General features: G+C 43.4%; 2 protein-coding genes across 4 annotated transcripts in view; both read right to left on the reverse strand.

The window, feature by feature from the left end:
• rai2 (retinoic acid induced 2) overlaps positions 1–16,483 on the reverse strand; it is an 18,346-nt gene extending 1,863 nt beyond the window's left edge. Inside the window, exons 1-2 of one of the 2 annotated variants that reach the window (XM_015975583.3) lie at positions 16,296–16,483; positions 1–1,153 (exon numbers count right to left, since the gene is read on the reverse strand). The exon at positions 1–1,153 is cut by the window's left edge and continues 1,863 nt beyond it. In XM_015975583.3, coding sequence (XP_015831069.1) covers positions 1–1,079 — 1,079 coding nt within the window. In that variant the 5' untranslated portion in view covers positions 1,080–1,153; positions 16,296–16,483. Of the gene's footprint in view, positions 1,154–5,671; positions 5,813–16,295 lie in introns of those variants that run through there. The other variant, XM_070545916.1, reaches the window with a different exon arrangement.
• A 6,267-nt stretch (positions 16,484–22,750) lies between these two features.
• sft2d2a (SFT2 domain containing 2a) lies at positions 22,751–25,557 on the reverse strand. 2 transcript variants are annotated; one of them, XM_054734726.2, is made up of 8 exons: positions 25,361–25,557; positions 25,180–25,269; positions 24,891–24,976; positions 24,721–24,802; positions 24,283–24,318; positions 23,258–23,274; positions 23,151–23,180; positions 22,751–23,039 (listed from the first exon to the last, which is right to left on the reverse strand). In XM_054734726.2, the coding sequence occupies exons 1-8, from the start codon at positions 25,424–25,426 to the stop codon at positions 23,000–23,002; spliced, it is 447 nt and encodes a 148-aa protein (XP_054590701.1). In that variant the 5' UTR covers positions 25,427–25,557; the 3' UTR covers positions 22,751–22,999. The 2 variants fall into 2 exon arrangements, with proteins under 2 accessions (XP_054590701.1, XP_015831062.1); XM_015975576.3 differs by having other exon boundaries at positions 23,258–23,316.
• Between the last annotated feature and the right edge of the window lie 1,321 nt (positions 25,558–26,878).

A 26,878-nucleotide genomic window follows, 5' to 3' on the forward strand; every position in this document is an offset into this window, starting at 1 on the left:
CTCACACTGGGCACGGACAAGTCCAGCACACTGTCCTGCTGTGGACTGGGATATTCTTGTTTCAGTTCTATTGGACATGCCCTGACGGAGAGGTCCAGCACATGTCCCTCCTCTAGAGGCAGAGAGGACGGGGACCCGTTTTGGGGCTGGAAAGGAGACGTGCACTTCCTTGTAGATGATGAGGGAGAGGTAGTATCTTTAGATGATGTCTGAGTGCTTTTACTCACAGTGCAAACTGGTTTTGGCATGGTCCCCTTCGAGTCCTCAGTCTGAGGGACGGGGATGGGGATGGGGAGTGGGATGGGCAGAGGAACGGGTAGGGGAATGATGACAGGATAGGGGACCAGAATTGTAGCAGGAGGTACCAGCGGTGCCAGAGAGGAGGAGTAGGAAGGAGTGAGGGGAGGGAAGGGGAAGAAGGCTGAGCCTGGAGACTGACAGGTTGATGAACCTGCCTGAGGAGGAAAGAGGTCCTGCAAGATGGCTGCAAAACCTGGATTCTGCAGGAGAGAGAGCAGGTTGGCCTCCTGAGCCTGCCCCGCTACCTTTGGGTCAACAGCTGGAGGTAGACCAAACAGATTCTGACACAGGATGTTGTTCTGGAGGGGCAGCTGAGAGCAGGCAGTGTTCTGAGGGAGCACCGGGGGACTCATGTGTTGGATGACCTGCTGGTCCAAAACCAGCGGCAGTGAAACTGGGCTTTGGCTCGTTATCAAGTACGGCGCTGCCCCTATCTGTCCGAGCTGAGGCCCGGCTGCTCCGGCCATCTGGAGGTGGATAGGCAGCATCAGCGGACTCTCTCCCAGACACACGGGGTGAAGGACAGTCGTAGCTACTTTGAGAGCCACCCCCCCTGGAGTCTCAGCGGTGGGACTCAACAGAGATGGAGCAGGATTGTCCACGTGGTTAGACAGCCCCTCTTTGTTCAGTCCCGCTACGCTGCTGCCACAAGAATCAGCATTCGGCTGGTTTCCTCCATCTTCCACCTTACCGACCACTTCCCCTCCTCCCTGCTCTGGGCCGCACACGGCATTCTGAGCTTGTGTTACGTTTGGGCGCACATCATCACTTCCTTCCATGATTCAGCCAGAAAAGTTGATAAATATCATCGAGTGTTTAGTCTGAGGACTCTTCCATTACTCTCGTAGGATCCCTGGAGGAGAGAGAGCAGAGCGTTGGCTGGTAAACAAAACCTCTGATGTTAAAATACAGAAACCATCACATCAAACACGGGACTTCAAAGAAAGACACATTTAATATTTCTGCAGACGTGTAATAGAATGCTCACTAACTAACCCGTGAACTGGTGAGAACAAACCAAACCGAGTTATCTGGATCACAGGTGGTGAAAACTGACCCCACTCCCCAATAAATAAATAAGTAAATAAACACAAGAATACAAAGATCCAGAAACAAAACGTGGATCAATGTTTTGGTCACTAAATAACAAAAACCTGAAACAGGTCTAAATAATCTGGAGGAGATGACCTTGAAACATGTCAGGAGGAAGATTTTTATGTTGTTTTCAGTTTGAATCAATAAATAAACAAACGTAAGAGCAGGTGTTTCTGATCATGTGACGGGTTTTTATCTATGAAATGATGATGTACTTTGTTTAGCACTCATGGAAACACCAATAAAACAAAATAGACAATCAGTGGCCACCTTCTTAGGGACACCTGTTCAGTTTCTCCACACAAATATCAACTCATGCATTTAGTCATCTAAACCTGGTAAGGTAAACCTGAGCATCAGAATAAAGGAGACATGTGGTAGCGGAGAGACTGGTCTGAGTAGAGAACCAGCTGATCTGCTGGGATTTTCACCCACAACCATCTCTAGATAGGTTTAGGTTTAGTTAGCAGCAGTTGTGTGAATGATGGTGTGTTGAGGTCAGAGGAGAATGGTCAGACTGGTTCTAGATGATAGACAGACAACAGCAGCTCCAATAACCACCGGTTCCTACCAAGCTCTACAGAGCAGCATCTCTGATCCACAGCATGTTGAAGCTTGAAGCAGATGGACTCCAGCAGCAGAAGACCACACCAGGTGTCTCTGCTGTCAGCTAAGAACAGGAACCTGAGGCTACAACTCACACAGGACCACCAGAACTGGACCAGAAGAGACTGGAAAATGTGATGGGGCCATCGGATGGGGCTGATGTTACCAACATCGATGACACGATGAATTAAGACAGCTGTAAGGACAGAAGATCCAATCCAGCACCAGCTGGTGTGTCTGCTGGACCTGTGAGCTCTGATCTGAGCACGATGCCCTCACTCCAGCCTGCAGCTTTTATTTTTGTCATTAGTTTTACTGCAGGGACCTTTCTCTCTCTTTTCTTTCCCGTTCCTCCGCCTGCTGCCATCTTTTAACTTCGGTACTGACGTGTTAGAACTAAAACCAAGAAACCGTCACACAGTAGGAAGTGACCCATTTAGCCATCAGTCCCGGTCAATATCTGTTGCTTCTCCACTGCGAGCCTCCTGTGTGTTGGCCGTCCTCCTCACAGCACGTTCCTCCAGCCCTAGCAGTCAACCCCCACCTCTCTGTAATAACAAAACGTCCCTAGGGCGCCTGGAGAGATAATGCATCCACTATCAGCAAAGTCAATTATTCATACAGATGGCTGCAACCAGGACAAGATTTAGGTCTTAAATAGGAAGAAACCTCCATTCTATTACAACATTATGTGCATTTAAATCAATCAAATGAACACACATTCAATTCTAATGGTCTAATACAACCGTGACACTTTTCTTTCCCCTCTTTCATGTAGTGTCGGGTTGCCTCAGTGAGCAGCAGGAGACTTCTTCCCCCAGGCTGGTTTTAGATTGTTCTCTAGCATCAGCGAGACGTAACGAGGATCTGATGGATTAGACTGCTAGCCAGTCATCTTGTCCCTGATTCATGCATAAAAACATCTCTGAACACACTTGATTCAAACCTAACAAAAGCCTTTTTTCTTGCATTTATACTTTGAAACTCTTGTGTTTGTTCTAAAATGGCGTCTAGGCTCGGCTTGTACTCTGTTATCCAGGTAAAGAGAAGAAGGGTCTATAAATGAGGAGCTAGCTTATCATGCTGGGCTACATGTAAACAACACACTGATGTCCCTTATTCAAGGCTTCGTCCTCACAAGGAGGACACACACTGTAAGTCACGAGATCCCAGGCTAGAAGAACTAAACTCAAGTAACCTCTCATGTCCAACTCAAATCCTTTTTCATTCATGTTCTCTCCTTTTGTCCCTTTTCAAAAAGACACAACACAGCAAATTGTGTTTGATGGTCTAATTTAGGACTAGAATGATTAAATGCTGATAGTTTTTCCACCACTTGGATGCTGTGGTCTCACTCAAATTCCAGGAAATGTGAGACAAGATATTTCCTGCTTGATAACATGGTCATGAGGTCTGTGACACGACAGAGCCTCGCTGACGAATATAAAAGAGGTCTTTCTTGGCCAAGACTCCCGTACTGTCCCAGGCTCGGAGCATTTGTCTGGTGACAAAAAGTGGAAACAGAAAAACCTCAGAGGAACACAATGAATCTGGATTTTTATGCCATTTTAAAATGTATTCATGTGTAAAAGCATCTTCCAAGTGTATCCAAAGCCATCCTAAAATACAGGAATACTGCAGGAATATCATCTCAGGGTAAAGGTTTATGAAATAACAAATATGTGAGACGAGAATTGGCAAAAGACAAAGATACAGTTTAGATGCAGATTCCTTAGAAAAACTAGCTACATCCAAATTTTTGGTGTTGAATCAGTTCAAGTTAATATTACATAAAAAACCTTTAAACTGCTGGGTTGTTACATAAATGGGGGCTTGTCCGGGATCTGTTGAACTGTTGGAGAACACTGAACCTTGAAGGTATTTCCACAACATTACAGAACAGGTTCAGTTTGTGTTATTTGTGGTGATAACGTGTCAGCGCTGTGAATAAAGGCAGTGGAAGAGTTGCATTGCTGTTAGCCAATCAGAGGCAAGAGATCCAAATTCTGCTGTTTTCTGCCCCCCACTCCTTCGACTAATTTCTGCTTCCTGAAACAGGGGCACCAGAGCTTTCTTTACACAGAGAACAACTCACAAGGCATTCATTTATGTAGAGACAACAACATATTTATTGAAATATGAGCGCGGTAGATGCGTTCCAGACCTGGCCGCGATAGGTGAAAATACGCGAAGTAGGGACACCTTATTTACAGTACAGTACTATATTGAATTATCGTATGATCATATTCTCTTTTTGTGGGTAAAACTCAAGAAAAAAAAGTTTTACTTGGGTTTTTTATAGTTTTATTACAAAAAGTGCATTTTATGATGAAATTGATGAAAAAAAAAACAGGAATTTCTTGATATTTCGCATAGAAAAATAACGCAAATCAGTGAAAAATACAGCGAATCGGCGAATTTCCCTTGAATAAGGCTCCAAAGAAAAAATCCGCGAAGTCGTGAATCCGCGCTAAACGAACCGCGAAGTAGCGAGGGATCACTGTATACCCTTTTAAAGAAAACACAGAAACATTCTGATCTGTTTAAAAAGAAATAATTTAGTAAAATTAATATCAATTATTGCTAGTGTGAATTAGTGCTTAGGTGCATTAATGTACGTAAAGTAAATTTGTTTTTTTGGTGTACGGTGCGTCTGCTGTAACTCCAGCAGGAATATGAGGTCATTCCTGCTGGACCTGAGCCCTGGAAGCATCTGAATAGCTACACTTGCTGCTGGTGCTGATACCTATGCTTGCAAATAACTCCAGACTTGTATGTAAGTAACCATAAAATGAAAAGTCTATGGAAGTATAAAACTTAAAACTAAACAAAAGAAAGGTCTTGAAGACAGCAGCAGTACACGTTCAGCTTCACCCAGGACTAGCTGTTGGATCTTTAGGCGTGCTGGATCTAAACTACACTTTTCCAAGCAGAAGCCGTTCATCTACAACAGGCAAGAATACATTTTACCCAGAAACACACTTCAGTAGTTTCTTCTTTTTAATTTTCTTTTATATATTGATCCATCTGAGATTTTCAAAACAGCGTTAGATCATGTGACCTGATGCTTAGCTATAATCCCCACCAGAGTGACATGTTGTTGGTTTTCCATCTCCTGCCTGCACTAGCATTCACAGGTCACTGCCTCACCTCCACTTTACTTGAATCATGTGAGAACAATGTCAAACTCCAGCAACAAGGAGCAGTGTGAGGTTCAACAGGCTCACTGTGGAGCGATCCAAAGTACACAGAGGCTGGACTCATCTCTGTTCTTTCCTGTTACATTATCTGCCTCGGCGGATTTGCTTTGTGCCTGTGTTGACACAGAAAGGAAAGGTCAAACAAAGATGTCACATCAGCATCATGCAATCCCACTCTGACTCCCGCTGATCTAACACAACTGGGCTGAATGTCTTCAGATGTTGTTCTAGCTGAAACGGTGCTTTCAAGTTAACACCAAAGCAACGGAGGACCTGAGACCAGACTCGGTTCTCATCAAAAGCTTCAAGTTAAGTTCTTAATCTTCCTAAATCCAGAGTGTTGCTGGAGCAAGTCCCTTCTGTTTCCACATGAAAACAGAGTTAGAGGATCGTGCTACTCAGAGAGCTGAAGTGTAATGCTGTTTTAATTAGCTATGAGCTAATGGAACAAACATGCAGCGCAGACAAACCTGGACTCGTGTGCTCGGAGTAACTGCAGAGTATTCCTTTAACGCTGAGTAAATAAGCAGCACATTTGCGTTCGTAAATCTCACACGTCGCCAGTAGGTCTGTGTTCACAAGCCAGTAACAGCTAATTGAGTGAATAGGCAAGAAGAGAGTCGACAGAAAGCCAAATGAGATCCCTCCCCTGTCCCTTTCATTGTAATCACTTCCACATTTCCTCTTCTTTCCCTCATTGATGAAATGTTTAAGTCCAAAGCTGAGAGAAAAACAACAACCCCTACATTTCTATTCCATTATGCTCCACTGCAAACCGAATGCTACTCAGTCCTTTTCTCACAGAAGTCAGTCTTGCTACGGGTTTATTCAACCAGAAGAAACAAAAACACCAGGCATGGATGTGGATGATCTAAAGGTCAACGCCATCATTGCCACCTCCGCTCCAGTAGCCAATTACATCTCATTAAGAGGACAAACGGACTCATCATGATGCACACGCCCTTCACATCAGAGCAGACCAGCTTTTATTAACCCAACGGTGCAGTATCTGGTCCTGCAAGGTTGAAAAACATGTTGTCTACCTACTGTTTACAAGAGAACTAGAATGTGAACCAACATCTTCCTAGTTGAATAAAGACAGCTTGGGTGGTCAAAAGTAGCATGCCAACACGTCAAAGCTGTGTGTGACCTACTTGTTATGTAAATTTTTAAAAAGGCGCGTGAATAACTTCTTTTCTGAGCAAGCCTTCCTTGACACGTCACAAGGTAACCAGTCCTGCTACAGCTACATGTTCCAACCCACTTCAGCATCAGCAATATTTAAACGCTGGTTACAGCAACGCTGCCGCAGAGCCACAATAAGCCGGGTCTCTGTTAGCACCAGCTAGCTGTTAGCTTCAGCTAGCAACTTCCTTGTTGAAAGAGAGAAAAACAAGCACTCAGGTTCCATGATGATACGACTACAAAGTCTATCATCGACCTGCGACCTAGGCTGCCCTGGTACCAAGTGTACCGATGGGCATCCTTATGTTCGAACATGGTGTTCGTTATGGCCAAACTGCGGCTTGCACATAAGTCCAATAATGAAACATCACTCGAGTTCAGATCAGGTGGGCCGTTCCTCCCAATCACACCCCTCCAGGTCAAGCTGTCATTGCCCACGTGAGCATTGAAGTCCCCCAGCAGGACAATGGAGTCCCCTGATGGAGCACTATCTAGCACTCGTCCCAGGGACTCCAAAAAGGGTGGGTACTCTGAACTGATATTTGGCCCATAAGCACAAACAACAGTCAGGACCCGTTCCCCGACCCGAAGGTGCAGGGAAGCTACCCTCTCGCCCCCCGGGGTAAACCCCAACACACAGGCAGAGAGTCTTGGGGCTAACAAAAAGCCAACCCCAGCCCTCCGCCTCTCACCCGGAGCAACTCCAGCAAAGGAGAGTGTCCAACCCCTCTCAAGGACTTGGGTTCCAGAGCCAATGCTATGTGTCGAGGTGAGTCCGACTATATCTAGCCGGTACCGCTCAACCTCTCCAACAAGCTCCTGCTCCTTCCCCGCCAGCGAGGTGACGTTCCATGTCCCAAAAACCAGTTTCCTTGTCTGGGGATCGGACCGCCAAGTCACCCGCCTCGGTCTGCCACCCGATCCACACTGCACCGGACCCTTCATGTCCCTCCTGCGGGTGGTGGGTCCACAGTTGGATGAGCCCATGTATCCGGTTCGGGCTGGGCCCGGCCGGGCCCCATGGGCGAAAGCCCGGCCACCAGGTGCTCGCTCACGGGCCCCAACCCCAGGCCTGGCTCCAGGGTGGGACCCCGGTAACCCTCCGGGCCGGGTACTCCGACTCCTTGGTTTTACTTCCATGAAAGATCTTCTGCACAAATATCAAATAATTTATTTGTAGTGCAAATATTAATAGTTTTTAAAGCCTTTAGTTAAAAGATCCATTAATCTATGTTATATAAGGCTTGAGAAGAAACTTACTGAGAAACCCCTCAACACACACACTCTCTTTCACACACACACACACACACACAACCCTTTTTTACAAAACAACGCCGTCAATTTGCCGCAACGCCGTGGCGGCATCAGGGACCCTTAAGTTGTTTATAAGTGGTCAGACCGTGATGGTAATCTGGCACAATCGTGTTCTTTTTATAAAACGTTAGGCAATGGCGACATAAAGGGGCTGTGGGGCGGTCTCTGAGATGTTGCAGACTTCCATTTAACTTAGACAAGGGCTGGACAGTTATTCAGTATTGATCAATAGACATGTGGTTCAATAGAAAAAAATGGATCAATAAAAACTTCAATAAGTTTCCTTTTTCATAATAGCCTATTGGGTAGCTTAATACTAGAGTCATTACTTCCACTCAACCAATCAAAAACAGACCCAAACACGCTCCGTCACCAAGCCTTCCCTCTGAAACCTAAACAGACAACAATGTGACTCTGTAGTTAAACAAGGAGAGGTGGTCAGTAGCTCACCAGTGTGGCAAAATTTTCATTCATACAAGTCTGACAAAAAACGAGCAATGATGGTTTGCATCAGAGAATTGATAAAAAAAACAGTCTGGTAATGCAACCAACTTGTTTTATCACAAAGTAAAGGCCTAAGATGGCCAGGGCTGCACTTCAAATATATCTGACATTTTTCCTATAGTTTTCATTAATCATTGATATTGATCAATACGCTATTTTTCTATCGATAAGCTTTGTTTCTGTATCGTGCAGCCCTATCTTGGACATAAGTTGCTTTTTATTGTGATTGAAGCTGCAATCATTTTTTATACAAGATGCTCCTGAAGGTGTCTGTCCTCCACGGTCCCTGTGCAGCCTCTGGTGATCTGAGCTTCTGCTCTAACAGAGAGAAGCTCATGGAGCTCCAGTTTGTCATCTCTTCTGATTTTGTTCAAAAAGCTAAACTTATTTCTCGTGTTTACTTTCATTTTCAATATATTTGCCTGCCGGAGCTCGGCATTAACTCCCCACATCATCATGACACCTCCCTCTGTTGCGCCATGGCGCGATAGCCGTTAATAAGACAGACGACCAAGCGAGGCAGGACAAATGCCACAAAATCGCACAACGCCATGCGGCACAGCGCATTTATAAGACACATCCTTGCGGTAATTTTACGCCGATTTGCTGGCATGGGGTGTCTTGTAAAAAGGCACGCACGCACACGCACACGCACGCACACACACACGCACGCACACACACACACACACACACACACGCGCACACACACACACACACACACACACACACACACACACACACACACACACACACACACACACACACACACACACACACACACACACACACACACACACACACACACACACACACACACACACACACGCCATTTCTCAGGGCTCCTGGAACATTTGAAGCTCCAACAAGATTTAAATGCTTTATAAAGACTCGAAGGTCAGTTTTAGATTGCTGACTAACTGCATTCTAGGTCTCCTTTAAAAGACATCAAAATGAACTTCCATCATAAATCCACAACACAAAGTCAAATACTGTCAGCTATGTACTTTACAACATGAAGTTTATCTTTATTTATTATGAATAACATGAATAAAAAGTGACTATCAAAGACATCTTGATTATTTTCCTGCTCTCTCGAGTGTGTATGCTGTAGATTCCAACTCTTCTACCTTAACAATACTGCTTTCAAGTTCTAATTCACAGAAAGTAAGAAACATCATTAGGGTGATGACTGACAGGACTTTACTGGTTACCTGAAAAACCTATCACTGTCTAATACTGATTATAAATTGTGTTGAACTTTGGGTCCTTTTGAGGTAATTTGGGTTAAATGATGGATTGAACTGCTTAGTGTAGAGATGTGAGATGTGAAAAAATATATATTAGAGGAAATAACTAAAATTATACTCTATCATAGCTATGGCACTATTTCTTCATACAGAAGAACAAAAAGATCCCAAGCAGCTCTCCCACTCTTTAACAAGGGGCAGCTCATGTTGACCAGTTAGTTAATATGTGGATGTAATCTAACAAAGCTTGGGTTTTGTCATCCGTTTCATAATAATGATGTTTATGACGATGGAGAGATTTTAGACACAGCTTCAATAGTTACTGCTGCAACGTGTGTGTGCGTGCATGATGGAGGAGAATAATCATAATGACTTTAATTGTAAAGCACTTTCAAACAAAGCGCTGAACAGCAAAAATATAAAAACATTACAAAATAAAAAGGATGCAATTATAAATCATACACTAACCCTACACTATGTTATGGCTGGTGCCATTTATGTTTTATTTTATTTCTCATTGCTCTGTTTTTATCCCTCTTGTGTGAGCGGAGCTGTTTCGCAGCACCTGGCTTCTCCCACACCTGTCTGGCTCCACACTGAAGTCCCAGTTGGTGGCAATGACAATCAGCAGCTGAATGAGGACTCTGCATTAAAGCCACCAGCCCTCGTCATCAGGGAGCAACAGGCTGGACATGTGGTCTCTGTCCTGTTGGCTCCTTGGCGTGCTTTGGTTTTAATCCCTTTTAGCCAATTTGTGTCTTTTATGTGCAGAGGTTTCCCTGATTGTAGTTATACTGGCTAAGCAGAGTTTATTTTGTTTTACATTTGTAGTTGCCACCGATGAGTCCAGTTGTGTTTATTAATTTTCTTTTGTGCAAATAAATTTGTTTAAGTTGACTTTTAAACACCGGGGCCTCATTTATCAAGCTAGCTTACGCACAAAATGGGGTCGGAAAACTGCGTAAGCAACTTTCTACGCAAACTTTGGGATTTATGAAAGAAAACTGGAAAAATGTGCGCAACTTTAAGTTGACTAAGGACCTGGCTTACACACATGCTGGACATGGAGAGCACCTGCAGTGCTGCTGCTGAGAAGATACAATTATGAAATCCTGCAGCATTATCACTTGTACCGCTTCGTTTTCACACAGAACAAGACCCCCCCCCCCCCCCACACACACACACACACACAGCCTAAAGCGCAGAATACAGAATGCAGAATATCAGCAGAGGGTTAGGGTTAGAGAGAGAGGGTGAGATTGAGACAGAACATCATGCGTCTGTGACAGTGTGTGTCCTGTCACTATTTTTTTAATATCCGCCACAGATCTCTATGAAGAATTCACAACATTGACGGCTTCAGCAACGCTGTGCCACTCCGTGGATTTTCTCTTATTTGTTTTGCAAAAGCACTTCCTTTCATTTCTCCACCTCACCCACAGGTACCTCAACTTCTGCTTCTGTGAAATAGCGCTTCCTTGATCTGCCTTGATCTACGGTCGCCATGTCATTGGTGGAGCGCTGCAACAGCCGGCTTATGTATATACATGAGGTCCACAAGGCACTTTGCATTGACTATTTATGGCAGAAAGTGAGCGTGGTGAGGGTGGGATGTGACTAAAAAGCAGCTGAGAACCTTTCTAGATAGTTTCTGATTTATGAAGCGGAGATTGCTTGCAGCTGTGTGTCCTCCATGTTTGATAGATCACACACCTACTTGGCGTAAGTACATTTTTTTTGCTGAGCTTAAGTACGGTTTTAGTAAGGATTCTACACAATGTTTGATAAATGACACCCCAGAGCATGTGTCCTTGTTACCCCAGGCCCCCTAGACAGCCTGGAACGTAACAAATGGGGGCTCGTCCAGGATCTTTTGATTGTTGCTGGACACGTGCTCTTCAGCTAGGTGTTATTTGTGTTACTCTTGGAGTTTTTTTTTCTTTTCAGAAAAGTTTAAAGCCGCTCCATCACCGTGGGCTCATTGGTGCTTGTTGTGGGTGTGGAATGTGACATATCGTCTGTGGATTTTAAGACTGCTCAACCAAACCAAATTTTCTGTAGGGGGAGTGGACCGAGCTTCGCTCTCGCTGCTTCAAGATGCTTGTGGATCCAGAAGCCTAGCTCTGTCACCCTCGGTGGCCCCACCTCCTGTCATCCCTGCTGATGTGGCTACACCTGTGGCAGATACTGGCTTGGCCACGCCAAAAGGAAGAGGTCAGAGCTTTTGAAAAACTCTTCCTCACTGTGACTCTTCACTAATATTTAGGCATCTGGCGGGGACACATTTAACACTACAGATGAACTATAATGAGAATATGGTGCAATACTCATTTCAGTAATTCAACTTAGACCGAGAGACCATCTAAAGGTTCTGGATTTATTAGAATCGGGAAGCTCTCCTGAATGACAGAAATTTTGAGAGTAGGGGTACAGCAAATGCCATTTGGCTTGCACATTGCATTCTGGGAATGAGCCAATTTAGCCAGCAGTGTTAATAACCTAGATGCTTCAGAATATAAAAAAGAGACCGTTGTGAAGATTGTTTTGATTTTAGTGCCTGTTAACGTTGCTTCATGTTACTATAAACAGAAACACAAAAGGAGTGATTGAGTGTTAACAATTGTGATGCTGTTAAGGCAATAGTTTAGGGGTGTGATGATTCACTTTTTAATTGATGCATCGCTATGCAACACACGCCGGTTCAATGTTGATTTATAACGTTCTTACGCAATTATAAATAAATGCCGCAAATGTGGCAGGATCATAAAAACTACGCATTCTGCCCAGACAATTTAGGGCATCTTCCGATCGGCTCACGGGTCCCCGGAAGAACAAAAAAATTAATGCTAGTCAATGGAGCTAAAAAATCTATTTTCTAATCTGCTTTGGCTTACGCCCTGGATCACACGTATGTTGTAGTGCAATTTAAATGAAAAGTAATGATGTGTGTCTCAACCACGCCAATCACGTACTTTGAGATTTATCAGCTTGTAAAAGTTTGTAATGACTACAAACAAGACATCGGTATTTCGCATGTATGATGTCACCACAGAATGTCCTCTCCCCTAGCCTAGCTGCTACTTACCAAATGGCAAGATTTATGGTGGCTCTTTCCTCCTGGAGACAGGATTTGCGGTTCGCTGCACTTACGGCCATTTTCCCGTGTCTGGGTCGATGGCATCACTTTGGTGATGCGTATTTGTAGTCCTGGACTTATTTTCACACAAAACCTAAAATAATGTTTCCCCTCATTTGAAAATGAGTGCTTTCTTGGTATCAAAATGCTTCAATAAAATTCACGGACATCATAAGTGAAATCCATGGCCCAGAACAAGCTAAATTAGACTATAGCGTTTTTAACCCCATTGACTTGCATTCATTTTTTGTTCTTCCAGGAACCTGTGGGCCGAAAGTAGACGGGCGTGACTTAGGCTCCCAAAGGCAGAAGATTATTAGCTTTAGCCACTGAGCGTGAGATTTACTCCTCAGGGACATTAAAGGAAGTTGTGCAAAACTAAAATAAAACACAACAGCAACACTACTAATGTGCGACAGCACCATACATGTTTCCATCCCGGGATGGATGAAGAGAAGAAGCTGGTGGTTGCTCCTCCTCACCAGCCAACAATCAAGGAAGGATTAATAAAACTCGCACGCAACTACAGCTTTTTTCATTAAACTACAGTGCCACTTTTCTGCAAAGTTGATGCAGCACCAGGGAGCCTTTGGTCATTTATAAGTGGTCAGTGGCGGTAATGTGGCACCATCATGTGTTTTCGCAAAGATTACGCGATGGTGCTATAAAGTGGGTGTGGGGACCATCTCTGCGCCATCACAAATTTCCTGTTAGCTTGAACACAACTTGTTGTTTTTTTATACCAATTGAAGAAATGCTCCTTACGTTTTTTCACGAGCCGCTCCAAAAAGTGTTTGTCCTTTAAAGTCCCACGTGAACTGTCTGGTGATTTGAGCTTCCGATCTCATCGCTTCAGTCTGCCGTCTCAGCTGATTCTGTTTACAAATGCAAAACTGACTGCCCCCGTTTACTTTTATTTTCACGCTTTTCCTGTAAAATTCATACAGAAGTATGTTGGGTATGTGGTAGGGCTGCACAATGTTAAAAAAAAACCTGTGATGCATGATAACAGTGATTAATATTGCGATGGTATGACTTGCAATAAACAAACAAATTCTTAACTCAAGAAAAAAAACATAAAAAACTAAAAAGTTTAAAATGACTAAAAAATGTCATAAAAATGGGAAAAGCAACAATTGTGATCAAAAGGAAAATTAACAACAAAAGGCAATCAGTGGATCCTGGGAAAAGCAGAATCGGCAGTAAGAGCAAAACGAAGCTAACTCAGATTTTCACTAGCTATTCAAATGAAGTGCCATCCACCTAGGGGGTGGGCATTTAACCTATAAGAACCCACCAGATTGGCCAAATGAGTGAAGAGTTCAATTTGATTTGTCAAAAACGTAATTCTTCCATTTGACTAAATGCATTAAGTCTAGCAAACATTTGAGCTGTCAATGTATTGTGTTTTTTTCTGTTCTGTGGGATATGCGTATTGTGCATGCTGACATCGCGATGACGATACATTTGCGAAGTATCGTGCAGCCCTAGTATGTCTTAAGTTTTACATTAAAAGGATACTGGAGCAAAAGGTATTTGGTAACTTGAATTGTGTGCTAAATTAATTTGAAAGTACAAAAAACTATGACCCGAGAAAAAAACCTAAAAGTCGACTAAAATGCATCAAAAATAATGGTAATCATGGTAATTGATAATCAAATGGTAGGATCCTGAACTGAAATCGAATTGAACCCCCTAAAATGACTCACCGCTACAGTTCATCTTAACTATTCTTTTCCACTTCAGCTATTGTCGTGTTGATAAGGGGGAAGGCAAATGCTGAATTATTGCCAAAGTTAATAAAGTTGTTCAGAAATGTAATTTAGCCAAAATGATCTGAGAACACAGAAATAAAAACTTAGAACAATAGTTTAATAATATTTTGTAGAAAGTCAATGTACAAATTGAGTCTTTTGAAGGACACTGCCCCTGAATTGGGACACAGCTACTTGTATTGCAGGCTGATGGATGATGTTTGCAGTTACACATCCCTGTGAGAACTCGGTACGTACCTGTACCAAACCCAACGTTCCGTACCCAAAAACCTGAATCTAAATACACATAAGTTACACCGCTATCACTATCATGAGCACGCTGCCCTAGTTTACATAATGTGCTATTGGAATTAAATTGTTTATTTTTATTTTTACAACTTCACAAATGATTTATCAAATCAAATTAATCATAATTTCCCGTTTCTAGGAAATTGTATTTTTACAGTTTTCTGAAACAATCTGGGTAAATATTTTTTACAGTGTATCTGCAGGAAGCCATCATCAGCTGGAGACACATGGACATGGAGACACATGGACATGGAGACACATGGACATGGAGACGCATGGACATGGAGACACATGGACATGGAGACACATGGACATGGAGACACATAGACATGGAGACACATAGACATGGAGACACATGGACATGGAGACACATGGACATGGAGACACATAGACATGGAGACACATGGACATGGAGACACATGGACATGGAGACACATAGACATGGAGACACATAGACATGGAGACACATGGACATGGAGACACATAGACATGGAGACACATGGACATGGAGACACATAGACATGGAGACACATAGACATGGAGACACATGGAGACGCATGGACATGGAGACACATGGACATGGAGACACATGGAGACGCATGGACATGGAGACACATGGACATGGAGACACATGGACATGGAGACGCATGGACATGGAGACGCATGGACATGGAGACACATGGAGACGCATGGACATGGAGACACATGGACATGGAGACACATGGAGACGCATGGACATGGAGACACATGGACATGGAGACACATGGACATGGAGACGCATGGACATGGAGACGCATGGACATGGAGACACATGGAGACGCATGGACATGGAGACACATGGACATGGAGACACATGGAGACGCATGGACATGGAGACACATAGACATGGAGACACATGGACATGGAGACACATGGACATGGAGACACATGGAGACGCATGGACATGGAGACGCATGGACATGGAGACGCATGGACATGGAGACACATGGACATGGAGACGCATGGACATGGAGACACATGGAGACGAATGGACATGGAGACACATGGACATGGAGACACATGGAGACGCATGGACATGGAGACGCATGGACATGGAGACGCATGGACATGGAGACACATGGAGACGCATGGACATGGAGACGCATGGACATGGAGACGCAGAAGCAGCTAAGCCCACCATGGAGCACTGCAGCAGACCCTGATGGCTGTCGGGTTCATGCGAGGAGATTTCTCCTCCTTCGTCTTTCTTTCTTCGCGCTTCCATGCTCCCCCTGCCTCCTGCTCCACGCCCCGTTACCTCCCGGACAGACACCGCCGTCAGCGGTCCCTGATGGTTCGCTCTCCGCCGTGAGGACCGGGGAGGCTGTGCTCCGGGTCAGCACCAACAGGACACATGAAAGCCGTAATAACGAGCTCTCCGCCAGCCGGTGAGAGCTGTCAAACCCCGCCGCTCAAGCTAGCTGCCTGCACCGTCACAAACGGACGGCGAGCTTTAAAAACCGAGAACATTCCAGCTCTGCGACTCACAGCCTTTAAAACCCTTTAAAATAATGAATATTACAGCCTGCTGGTGACAGAAAAGCGCCCGCAATCATTTAATTTTACATTAATGCCAGTTTTGCTACGAACACCGAGATGAACTCACCTCCCGAACAGCCTAGCGCATTCGCACACCTCTCCTCAGACCGGTGCTTTCCGACAGCAGCAACACAAAAGGCGCAATTCTAAAATTAAATAGAAAAACTCGATTTTTATCTGTTCGCTGCGGTTCCGTCGAAGCGACAGCCTGAAGCTGCGCGCGCATCCCGCTCTCCTCCTGTCCTCCCCACAAAGGGAGCAGCGAGAAGAAGACATGAAATACATAAAACAAGCATCATCAGCTATGAAAATAAGATTTTTAATCAAAGAACTGAGTCAGTGTTCTCAAAACTGTTCACTATTTTATACGGAATTTATTAGATTTCATTCAATCTTTTTTTCAGAGACTTGATGTTCAAAAGGCTAGCCTTTCTTTTGTTTTATTCTTCAAATAAAGTTTTTGTTTGATCAACTATTTAAAATGATATCAGGCTGCATTTCGTAGAATTAAATTATAATTCTGAATACGAATGTTAAAAAAACATCCATCATCCACACATCCATCTATTCATTCATTCAGCCGCCTCCAAGTAATTTAATCTACATAATTGCTAATAGTCTGGTGTGTGTGTGTGTGTGTGTGTGTGTGTGTGTGTGTGTGTGTGTGTGTGTGTGTGTGTGTGTGTGTGTGTGTGTGTGTGTGTGTGTGTGTGTTCACAAGAATATGTTTAACATAATAAAGGATCGACAATACTATATAAAACTATGAAATCTGTTTATTGCCAGTCTGAGAAATTACATTTTTTAAATGATGACTGAATAAAAAATGTAATTTTGTTACAAACAGCTGATTCCAGCTGACTCGTATATCTGAAAAGGTGTCTGTAGCAAAGCCTGTCAGCAGTCACTATTAACCATCATGTGTCTTTGAGCTCATGTGGTTCAAACAAACGGTGATAACGCAACAGCAGGAAGGAGGAACTGAGAACGCTCGTGTCTGAAAGCAGAGTTTGCTGTGTTGTCCTGAACACACATATTTCTAACAGTATTTTGGCAGAGAGGATTGAGCAAACCTTCTGTCTTATGTCTACTGGACCTTAGTCTAGTGTGCTGACGATGGGGCAGAAGAGGATGAAGCTTGGCAGCTGAGGATGGGATTGGGAGGGCCTGAGCAGGATCCCCTGGGTCTCCGTATCAGTGCAGCCAGCCTCGGGCCTCGCCTCGGGGCCTCTCATTGTTCTGCACAGACTCTGCTTAATTCTCAATAATGAGCCTCTCAATACACCCTGGTGGCTCTACTGCGACTTCGGAGTGGTTACCTCTCCAGTGTGCCTCACATAAAGATACTAACCTGATCTCTGCACTTAAAACTGCTCTTTTAATCTGTCACGTTAAAAACAAACACACACAGAACCGGATTCATTCCATGAATTTTCTCCTAATATATTAATATTAATTTGTTACCAGTCTCTGGTCCGCTGGCTCAGTTTGCTTTTAGGAATCAGAAAAACAATGACAGCAGTCCTTTTTCAGGTGATAAAAATTACAGCTGCATTTGCACCGTTTCCCCCGACGCTTCACAAAGTGACTGATTTTAGTAATTAAGGTAGCTAGTTAAAAGTGCAGTATGAAAGAATATAGTAAGAATTTTACAGTGAGGAAGTCCTAAGAGTCTAATGTTTTTATTCATTATGAAAGGAAGGTTATACTGAAACAGGTTTCATATCCAGATGGCTGTGAGGATTTTCAGTTTTTCCCCTTTCAAAATAAAGGAAGGGGGGACATAACTACTGTTTAGCATCAGGGAGTGTGGGGGTGCTGCGTCTCCTGCGAGCTCATACTGCAGCGCTAAAGGGGTTGCAGTAACCACATTTTACCACAGGATGTCATTTTTCCTTCATTTCTACATAATGCACCTTAAAATCCACTGTGGTGGTATAGCAGGGCTTGGATGACAATGTTTTTGCTTGTGTGTTTGTTAGAAAAGAATCTCATGAACCTCTCATAAACTCATAAACTCATTAGTTGTAAATCTAAAATGTTTGGATCAAACATAAAGTTGCTTTAACTTCAGTCAGTGTTAAGCTTCATTTACACCAAATGTGGAATGGACGCAGATCTGAATTTGTGCGCGTCTGGGACGGCGCATGCGGATTGTCATGAAGTGGAAGAAATTCCATGAGCCAGACAGGAAGTAGAACGTGTGCCAGCAAGGTGCATCCAGTTTATTTGAAAATCCAACCCATTGCATCTTCATCTCCAGCTTTATTGTTTGCACTGATGACAAGGATTTTAGTTTACAGTATATGATAATGCAAGAGAACACATTTTGTTTACCAGCTCCTTTATACACGTAGGCGTTACCTCGTGAGCTCGTGACCAACGTTGTGAAGACGTTCCTCACACGATCAGCAGCAGGTCGCGTGGATTCCGGTCTGAACCTGCTCCACATCCATCCCACACCTGCTGTGAATGAGGTTAAACTGATCCTGAGGTGTAATAGTATGAGGCTAGCCTCGTGAACTAGACCAAATTCTTGCTTTGCAAAGAATGGTCTAGGCACGCTCCACTGGAACCTCCGCAGCTCCTACCAGGACTCTGGCTGGCCAATCACAGCTCTCTAGAGGGGTTTCAAACACATAAAGAGCTGTAATTGGTCCATAATGGTGGGCCAATCATAGTGCTCCATCTGCTTAGTGAACAAATCACAGAGCTTTGTCCGCTTTGTGGGCCAATCAGGGCCCTCTATATGCCTGGTGGGTGGGATGATGCAACAGAGTGAAACAAGAGTATGTCACATTCATTGTCCAGCGGCATGCGGAGATCGTTTGGAAGACAACGGTAGAACCCGCCCCACAACCCAGAGCCGTCTACGGAGCGTGGCCAGACTAATATTACATTTATTTAGTCTGGCTTGCCAGGCTAGTATGAGGTAGCTTAGATCCATTACTACAAACCAACTGGAACCAGGAAGTCAAAACTGGAAACAACAATTGTCCCCTATGCTAGTGACTGGTTCCAGTATAAGTTTTAAATTATTTAAATTATAAATTTTATTCTTCTATTTCCTGGACTGTCCACACAGGAAATGATGGAAACCTGTGTGTGTTCTCTTAAACGCCCATGCTTCACCCCGAGTCCCTTATCCACAAATAAACAAAGATAAAAGAATAAACATCACGTACAGCCTGCAGAAACGGGCCAAACAGAACACAATCCACAAGACGTGCTGCTCTAATGTTTGAGCCCATCTGGGTAAAATGCCTTTATGTGACACTTGTGATGCATCCCCACACACTTCAGCTGAAAACAAGACCTCCCATCTCCCATGTAAATGAAGGTCAAGGCTCACAGTCAGAGAGATCTTTGATGGCGCGCTTCAGACGCCAATTTCTAATTCTTCTCATGCAGCCTCAGCTCAGCGAGCATGCAGAGACTCGGAGAACAAGGAGCATTTGTCCATCACCAGCCAGTCTGACAGGAGCAACAAAGACAAGTCACGCGCTGGAGTCGGACATGTTGAAGGAAGAAGCATTCAAACCATAACAACCAGCATGCAGAGAGCGTCGGCATTCTTGTTGCCTGGTGCTGTTTTAATAACCTTCTAGTGTTCATCTTATGTTCTTTAGATGTATTTTCTTTGTAATGTCCAGATAAAACAACGGGATTACTCGTGCTCTTCTTTGAACATTCTCACGTGTAAATGATCTGAACATTCTTCATAAACAGACTTACAAGGTTTGTTTTTTCCAGGATTTCAGCTTGTAGCTTTCACTGGAGCACCATGTTGACCACATGCTGGCTGCTGCTGTTGTGAAGATCTGTGTTGTGTTTTAGTTTAGAGTGATGAAAACTGTGCTGACCGTAAAGCTCTCTCTAAAACAATCCTCCCAGCCGCTCCTGCAGCAGGCGGACGCTGACTTTTCATTTCGGCTGCTTTGTGAATAAATGTTTTAATTAAAAATCAGAGGTGGAATAACTGGCTTCATCAACAGAGAGTGACACACAAACACAGATGGAGAGGAGAAAAACACACATTGGATTTATGAATCATGTAGCACCGTAGCTCTGAATTACAGGTAAAACTGGAAAAATTAGAATGAGGTGCCAAAGATGATTTATTTCAGTGATTCATCTTAAAAGAGGAAGCTAATGAGAAAGACTTGTTGCATGCACAGCCAGAGCTTTCAAGTCTTTGTTATAATTGCTTCACAAAGATTTAAATAAAGGTTGAATAAAGTTAAACAATTTTATTATGATATGAATGTCACTGAAAACTGCCATCTCCCTAGATGAGGCTCGTCTGTAATGAGATGGTTTCTGGGCTGTGGCAGCGTTTTACCACATCCTCACCATCAGCGGGCGTCTGGAGAACTCGAGGACCTGCTGAGGAGCTGATTCATCATCGAGTCTGGTGTGTTGGAGCAGCTAGAACATACACTCCAAGACCAGAATCAGATTTAAACTTACTTTGGAGCTAGCACGTTGAACAGCCTCAGTTTGAAGAAACAATGATTAATTCTGACCAGGCAGAGGAGCTCATCTTTTTCTGATTGACAGACATTTTTTTCAATAATCAGATTTGTGCACGGCGCACCCAGAAGCTTTTAGCAGCTGTGTTACAAATGCGAGGTAATTAAAAAAATGTATTATTGTGATATTTGTGCTGAACTAAATGCCAGACAGAATGGCATGTCTGTAACCGCGGTTAGGGTTAGAGTTAGAGTAGTCTAACTAGGGTTAGGGTTAGAGTTAGAGTAGTCTAACTAGGGTTAGGGTTAGAGTTAGAGTAGTCTAACTAGGGTTAGGGTTAGAGTTAGAGTAGTCTAACTAGGGTTAGGGTTAGAGTTAGAGTAGTCTAACTAGGGTTAGGGTTAGAGTTAGAGTAGTCTAACTAGGGTTAGGGTTAGAGTTAGAGTAGTCTAACTAGGGTTAGGGTTAGAGTTAGAGTAGTCTAACTAGGGTTAGGGTTAGAGTTAGAGTAGTCTAACTAGGGTTAGGGTTAGAGTTAGAGTAGTCTAACTAGGGTTAGGGTTAGAGTTAGAGTAGTCTAACTAGGGTTAGGGTTAGAGTTAGAGTAGTCTAACTAGGGTTAGGGTTAGAGTTAGAGTAGTCTAACTAGGGTTAGGGTTAGAGTTAGAGTAGTCTAACTAGGGTTAGGGTAGTCTAACTAGCAGCTGAGAAACTCAACAAAACCAATTTTCTGTTTCAGTCACTGTCTCCAGGAACAGTGACATCACACTACTGTAGGAGAGCCTGTGTGTGTGTGTGTGTGTGTGTGTGTGTGTGTGTGTGTGTGTGTGTGTGTGTGTGTGTGTGTGTGTGTGTGTGTGTGTGTGTGTGTGTGTGTGTGGAGGTAGAGCGGGCCGTCCAGTAACTAGGTTGCAAGGACCAGTGGCACCAGTGTTCAGCAGGCCTCGCCTCTGCCAGTGTGTGTGTCAGGGCCACTGTGGCTACATGGTAACTCACCCCCACCAGTGTGTGAATGGGTGAATGACTGTGTTGTGAAGCGCTTTGGGGGGTTGTAGAGCCTTAAGAAGGTGCTATACAGGCTGTTTACCATTTACATCACTCACAATAACCCTTTATGAACCAATACAACATCTAGAAATATTTCATATCTATTCGGGTGTTTCATCATTTCTAAAAAAAAAAATCTAATAATTTTCTGATAAATTCTGTTGGTTTATTAGCAGAGGGACTGTCTACTCCTCATTTACTGAATTTTGCAAAAAAGTACATTAATGGTTCTTTTTATGAATTATTTCAACAGATTTTTGTCACAATAAAAATATGTCTAATATGTAAAGGTCAGAGGTCACTACAAAACCCAACTTTACAGAGTAACAAATCTGAAGCCCACGAGGACATTGTCCTGGCTCATAAACGTCCTGCATGAGACACTCCCACATCTGTCTGTGTTGCACACACTGGTCACTGACTAGCGGCTGATTTGTCACTGGAAGTCACATGACCAGCACTGAATGTCATTCCACAAGCCACGAGATGCCACATTTGACAACATGGACAAAAACTGAGTTGGAGGAACCAATTGAGGGGGAAATGTCCGCATCACCCCAGAATCGCTGTCAGGAAGTCTGAAGTTTCCGTGTTTTGGGAGTTGTCAGTGACGGAGTGGAAACTCTTCACGACATTGCAATTGTTTTTTTGGTTTTGTTCAGTTTCGCCACACCTTAAAAACACCTGCTGGGACTGAGAGGGAGTGGGAATTATTTTATTGGGATTGGAGGGAGTTTTATTTTTCCTTGCCTTCTTGAGACAAGATTTATTTATTTATTTCCCCAATGGGAGTGTGTTGGGAAAGCAAAGAAAATCCATTCCCGTGTCACACTCTACTTGCTACTAGCTCGTCAGTCTAGTCAGAACTGATCTGTTTCTCCTAACTGAGGTCATTCACAGAACGATCCACAACAGTGACATTCATTGTTCATAAGTTTTCTACCTGAATCCACTTCTTAAGATCCCCGAGTACAGACATCATAATCACACCAGTCTATCAACTGTTGTTTTAAATTAAAGTTTAATATTATTACAGATATTTACACATGATGCACATAACACAATTATTGGGACTTGCTAAAAATGAACCAGCAGATACAATGGCCCAGAGTCAATCAGTTAAATGAATCAAGCAGAAAAGTTAAAACCTTCGGGATAAAAGGTGTCTGGCCATGCAGGATAAAGGTGTTGTGAACCAGACGTGGCCTTTGTTTAAAAAATGCATGATTCAGCATGAATCTTCAACTTGAGTCATTTCAAGCAGAGAGCCACTAGCCGCAAGATCGCCTCCCTAAAACAGCAATTCACACAAATCAGTCCCAAACAAGCTCTTCATAAGAATTCATACTGAGCGTTCATGCCATCATTTGCTATTTGGACAAATGGTGCTAAGAGGACCAACCTCACACATGGGATGTATGACAGACTGTACCTGCAAATAAAACATGTTGCATGTTAAAATTTAACATTTATTTTAGGCTGAAAATCAACACGACAGCCTGAACTCACCAGGTAAAAGACAAGACCTGCAAAATGCAAAACAGCAAAGCAAGACCAAAGTTCTTCCACTGAGGACGAAAAAAAGCTTCACTACCAATTGTACATAACACAATACACACGTACAAAAACTACACGTAGTCGCATTAAGACCTTACACAACTACCTGTGGTATTCACAAAAATATGGTGTAAAAATTTTAAAGTCACGTATTTAACATGTTTGTTAAGGAAATTACAGAGCAACGAATGTTTAAATGCAAAACTAAATTGTGTTCATGACTTTAATAACATTTAAATGTGTGGAGTCAAAATATGAACTATAAAAGTCACATTTAGCTAACCTGCTAGTTCAGGGTGCCCTAAAGTGGCCCGCCAGAATAAGAGCGAAGAGATACATACGGTTTATAACTTCTACAGATTGTATGAGTTCAGCTTTGTCAGAGTTCATGTCTGGGTTCGTTTTGCACAACAGAAATGATCCACAGTTAAATTCTTCATTTTACTATGAAAACTGTTAGAAATAGTTAGAAAATAGATCCGGGATCTATGCAACCTGCTTTTACTTTGAAATGCCACTTCTCATCGAAACAAATTTGAAGGCCAGAAAAAATGTTAGCTTTAAATTTAGATTTTCACATTAAAACGCAGCTTTAGATTTTTTGAATATAAATTATGGATATTTGGTTTAACTTCATACTTTAAATTTTGATTGTAAATATTTAAATGTCTCTCTCTCTCTCTCCGAGTGTACACACACACACACACACACACACACACACACACACACACACACACACACACACACACACACACACACACACACACACACACACACACACACACACACACACACACACACACACACACACACACACACACACACACACACACACACACACACACACACACACACACACACACCTGTCGATGCCTGAAAGTATTATTTTACTATCAGTACCCCACAGGCTACAAGTAACCTAAAATGAAACTGAAGTATAAGCGGCGTTAGTTATTGTGTGCTGCAGTTGTACTCACCCAGAAAGCTGCACAGAGAGTCAACACAAGGCAAGTCTGAAAGAAATAACATTATTTATGTAAATAAAGACAATTAAAACAAACCAACAAGGTTTTGTGTGTGCGTGCGTGCGCGCGCGTGCGTGCGTGCGTGCGCGCGCGTGCGTGCGTGTGTGTGTGTGCGTGCGTGCGTGCGTGCGTGCGTGTTGTGAATTATGTAGAAACCTTGGTTCCAGATCTGTAAAACTCAGTTATGGCCGCTCTTCCAGTGGGTTAGGGAACTAGTGAGGTCAGTTACTGTAAGTCACCCTAAGTGTGTCCTACTGAGTTAAGGTCAGGACTCTGCAGCCCAGTCGAGTTCCTCCACACCAAACTATCGTCCATGTTCTCATTGGAACCGCTGAACCCACTGATGGGATGTCCCAGCACTACAGTGCACATGCATGCATGGGGTCTTACAAGCATTATGGTGGTGGCCAGTGCTCTGGTTTTGTCACACATCCTTTTCAGCTGCTTCACTGGTCCCATCAGAAACATTGTACTGGTGGACAAATCAGACGATTAACATGGGCTCACCAAATACTTCTAAAAGTTCTGTTCAGCATCCTTCAGCTACTTTTAACATTTACCTGCACAAAGCACATATGTTCCCGAATGTGTAGAAGACAATGAAGAGCGTCAGACCAATCTTGGGCAGAAAGAGGACACACACCCCCTGTAGGACATGCAGGATAACAGGTTAAGTCTGGGTCCAGGTTTAGGGTGGGGCTAGTGCTGGTGAATGGACCAGCATCACATAACACACATTCCTCTGGGCCAGCAGAACCAGTAAAACCACATCAGCTCTCTCTCTCTCTCGAAGCGCACAGAAACAATCGATTGTTTTTTAAAACTATCACACTTCAGTGTATGATTTACCAAAACTGTGCACGCCGCTCCCACCACGAAACAAGCAATGAATCCTTTGATCCGAGTGCTCCAGCTCAAAGACGAGGCTTCACTCACGGTCTGGAGAAAGAAATGATCCATCTCAATCTACCATCAGCAGATGATCCAGGAGACGTAGCTCGTACAGCTGAAACTTTATCTTTTGCTCTACCTGTAAGACGTTTCTGTCTTCTCTCCGCGCCTCTTCTCCACTTAAAACAGATTTTAACTTATCCATCACCGAAGATCTTAAAACTTCAGCCTACAAACTAATCTTGTAGTTTCCTGGAATGAAGAAAACTTTACCGCGTTTCCTCAAGTCTGAGCTGATGGATGATAAAGTCACGTGGCTGCTGAGAGCCGAGTGGAGGAGCTGTCACCTGGCCAGGTGTGATGATTTCACCTGGTTACAGATGGGTGCAGCAGCCAAGAGGTCTCACTCTAACGAGTTTTCTGCCTGTTAAAGCGTCGCAGTCTTGCATCAGAGTTGGTTTTTAAGAAAACCACATCCTAGGAGCTCATCTGAACATGTTTCTGGAGAAGTCAACTCAAATGTGGCTGCTCTGTTAGTTTACATCAGTCACATGAGATCGCTGTTTTAACCTGTCTTACAGTCTAATGCCACAGACGTGTTTTAAATAAGTCAACTTTTTAAAGGAAACACATTCTGGTGTGGTGCCTTAATTTTAAGGAATAAAGATCTTACTTTAAACATTAATGGGTCTTTAAGACAGAACTAATTAAATGTTGTAACATAGATGATCCTTAAAAAGACCAGAGGACTGGAAAATGAAACACACCATGTGGGAAAAAGATGTACTTTAAACAGCCAAAGTAGATATTTATACTTTTATAACTGAACAGTTGTAATACTTGAAAACTCCACAGGAGGGAGGGTTTGTCTGAGGAGGAGCATGATCTCATCCAGCATCCGCAGCTGAACTGTTTAAACGTCTGAGGTTCCATCATGGCGTACGGAGCCTGTGTGTTTCTGTCCATCAGGTCTGTTAATCCTCATTCTTCAGTGGTTTCTTTTCCTGTCCCCTCCACGAGAGGACTTTACAAACACAGCAGATCACGTCCTCTTAACTAAAGTCGTACTAGTTCCAGTTGTTTGTTTGGATACTGGTTTCATCACCGTACTCAGTGTGGCGTAATTAAACGCCCGCTCCATACAGAATAAGTGCTTCCTGATGAATGACCTCATTCTCACTAAAAACCCAGACGTTTTATTTTTAACTGAAGTTTGGCAGCAAGCCTCAGATTCTTCGGGTATACAAGTACGTGGATCAGAACTTCTCAGAGTACACTCACATCGCCCTGGTTCTCTCCCAGATTCAGTGGATGCCGCCGGTTCATTTCAAGGTCCTGGCTCTGGTTTTGAGGGCCTTACATGGACACCACCAGCAGGTACCTGAGGTCCAGTGATCAAAGCCCACTGGTTGTGCTACAGCATCTCAACTTTGACATTCTGACCACCTTAAAGCACATTAAAAGCACTGGATCACTCTGGTGAATGAATCTGATGTTAAATGATGTGATAAAAATATGCTTAACATTGATGATATGAACTGCTGATTTTAGAAGTTACGCTTGTTGGCACTGAGTGTAGGACAGGTGCAGTCTGGTTCCTGAAAGGTATTCATCAGCCTTGGAATAAGTAGCTGCACTGTAACTGCGACCCTTTTGA

The sequence above is a fragment of the Nothobranchius furzeri genome, chromosome 16 (assembly GCF_043380555.1).
Source record: "Nothobranchius furzeri strain GRZ-AD chromosome 16, NfurGRZ-RIMD1, whole genome shotgun sequence".
Classification (NCBI taxonomy): Eukaryota; Metazoa; Chordata; class Actinopteri; order Cyprinodontiformes; family Nothobranchiidae; genus Nothobranchius; species Nothobranchius furzeri.

Bases quoted from the DNA above. Each gene is read 5' to 3' on its own strand.
- sft2d2a (XM_015975576.3), bottom strand. From the start codon at position 25,426: ATGGATAAGTTAAAATCTGTTTTAAGTGGAGAAGAGGCGCGGAGAGAA. The intron at 23,181-23,257 runs GTGAGTTCAGGC...TTTTATTTGCAG, and splicing joins CAGGTCTTGTCTTTTACCTG to GTACAGTCTGTCATACATCC. The intron at 23,040-23,150 runs GTTGGTCCTCTT...TTGCTGTTTTAG, and splicing joins TCATACATCCCATGTGTGAG to GGAGGCGATCTTGCGGCTAG.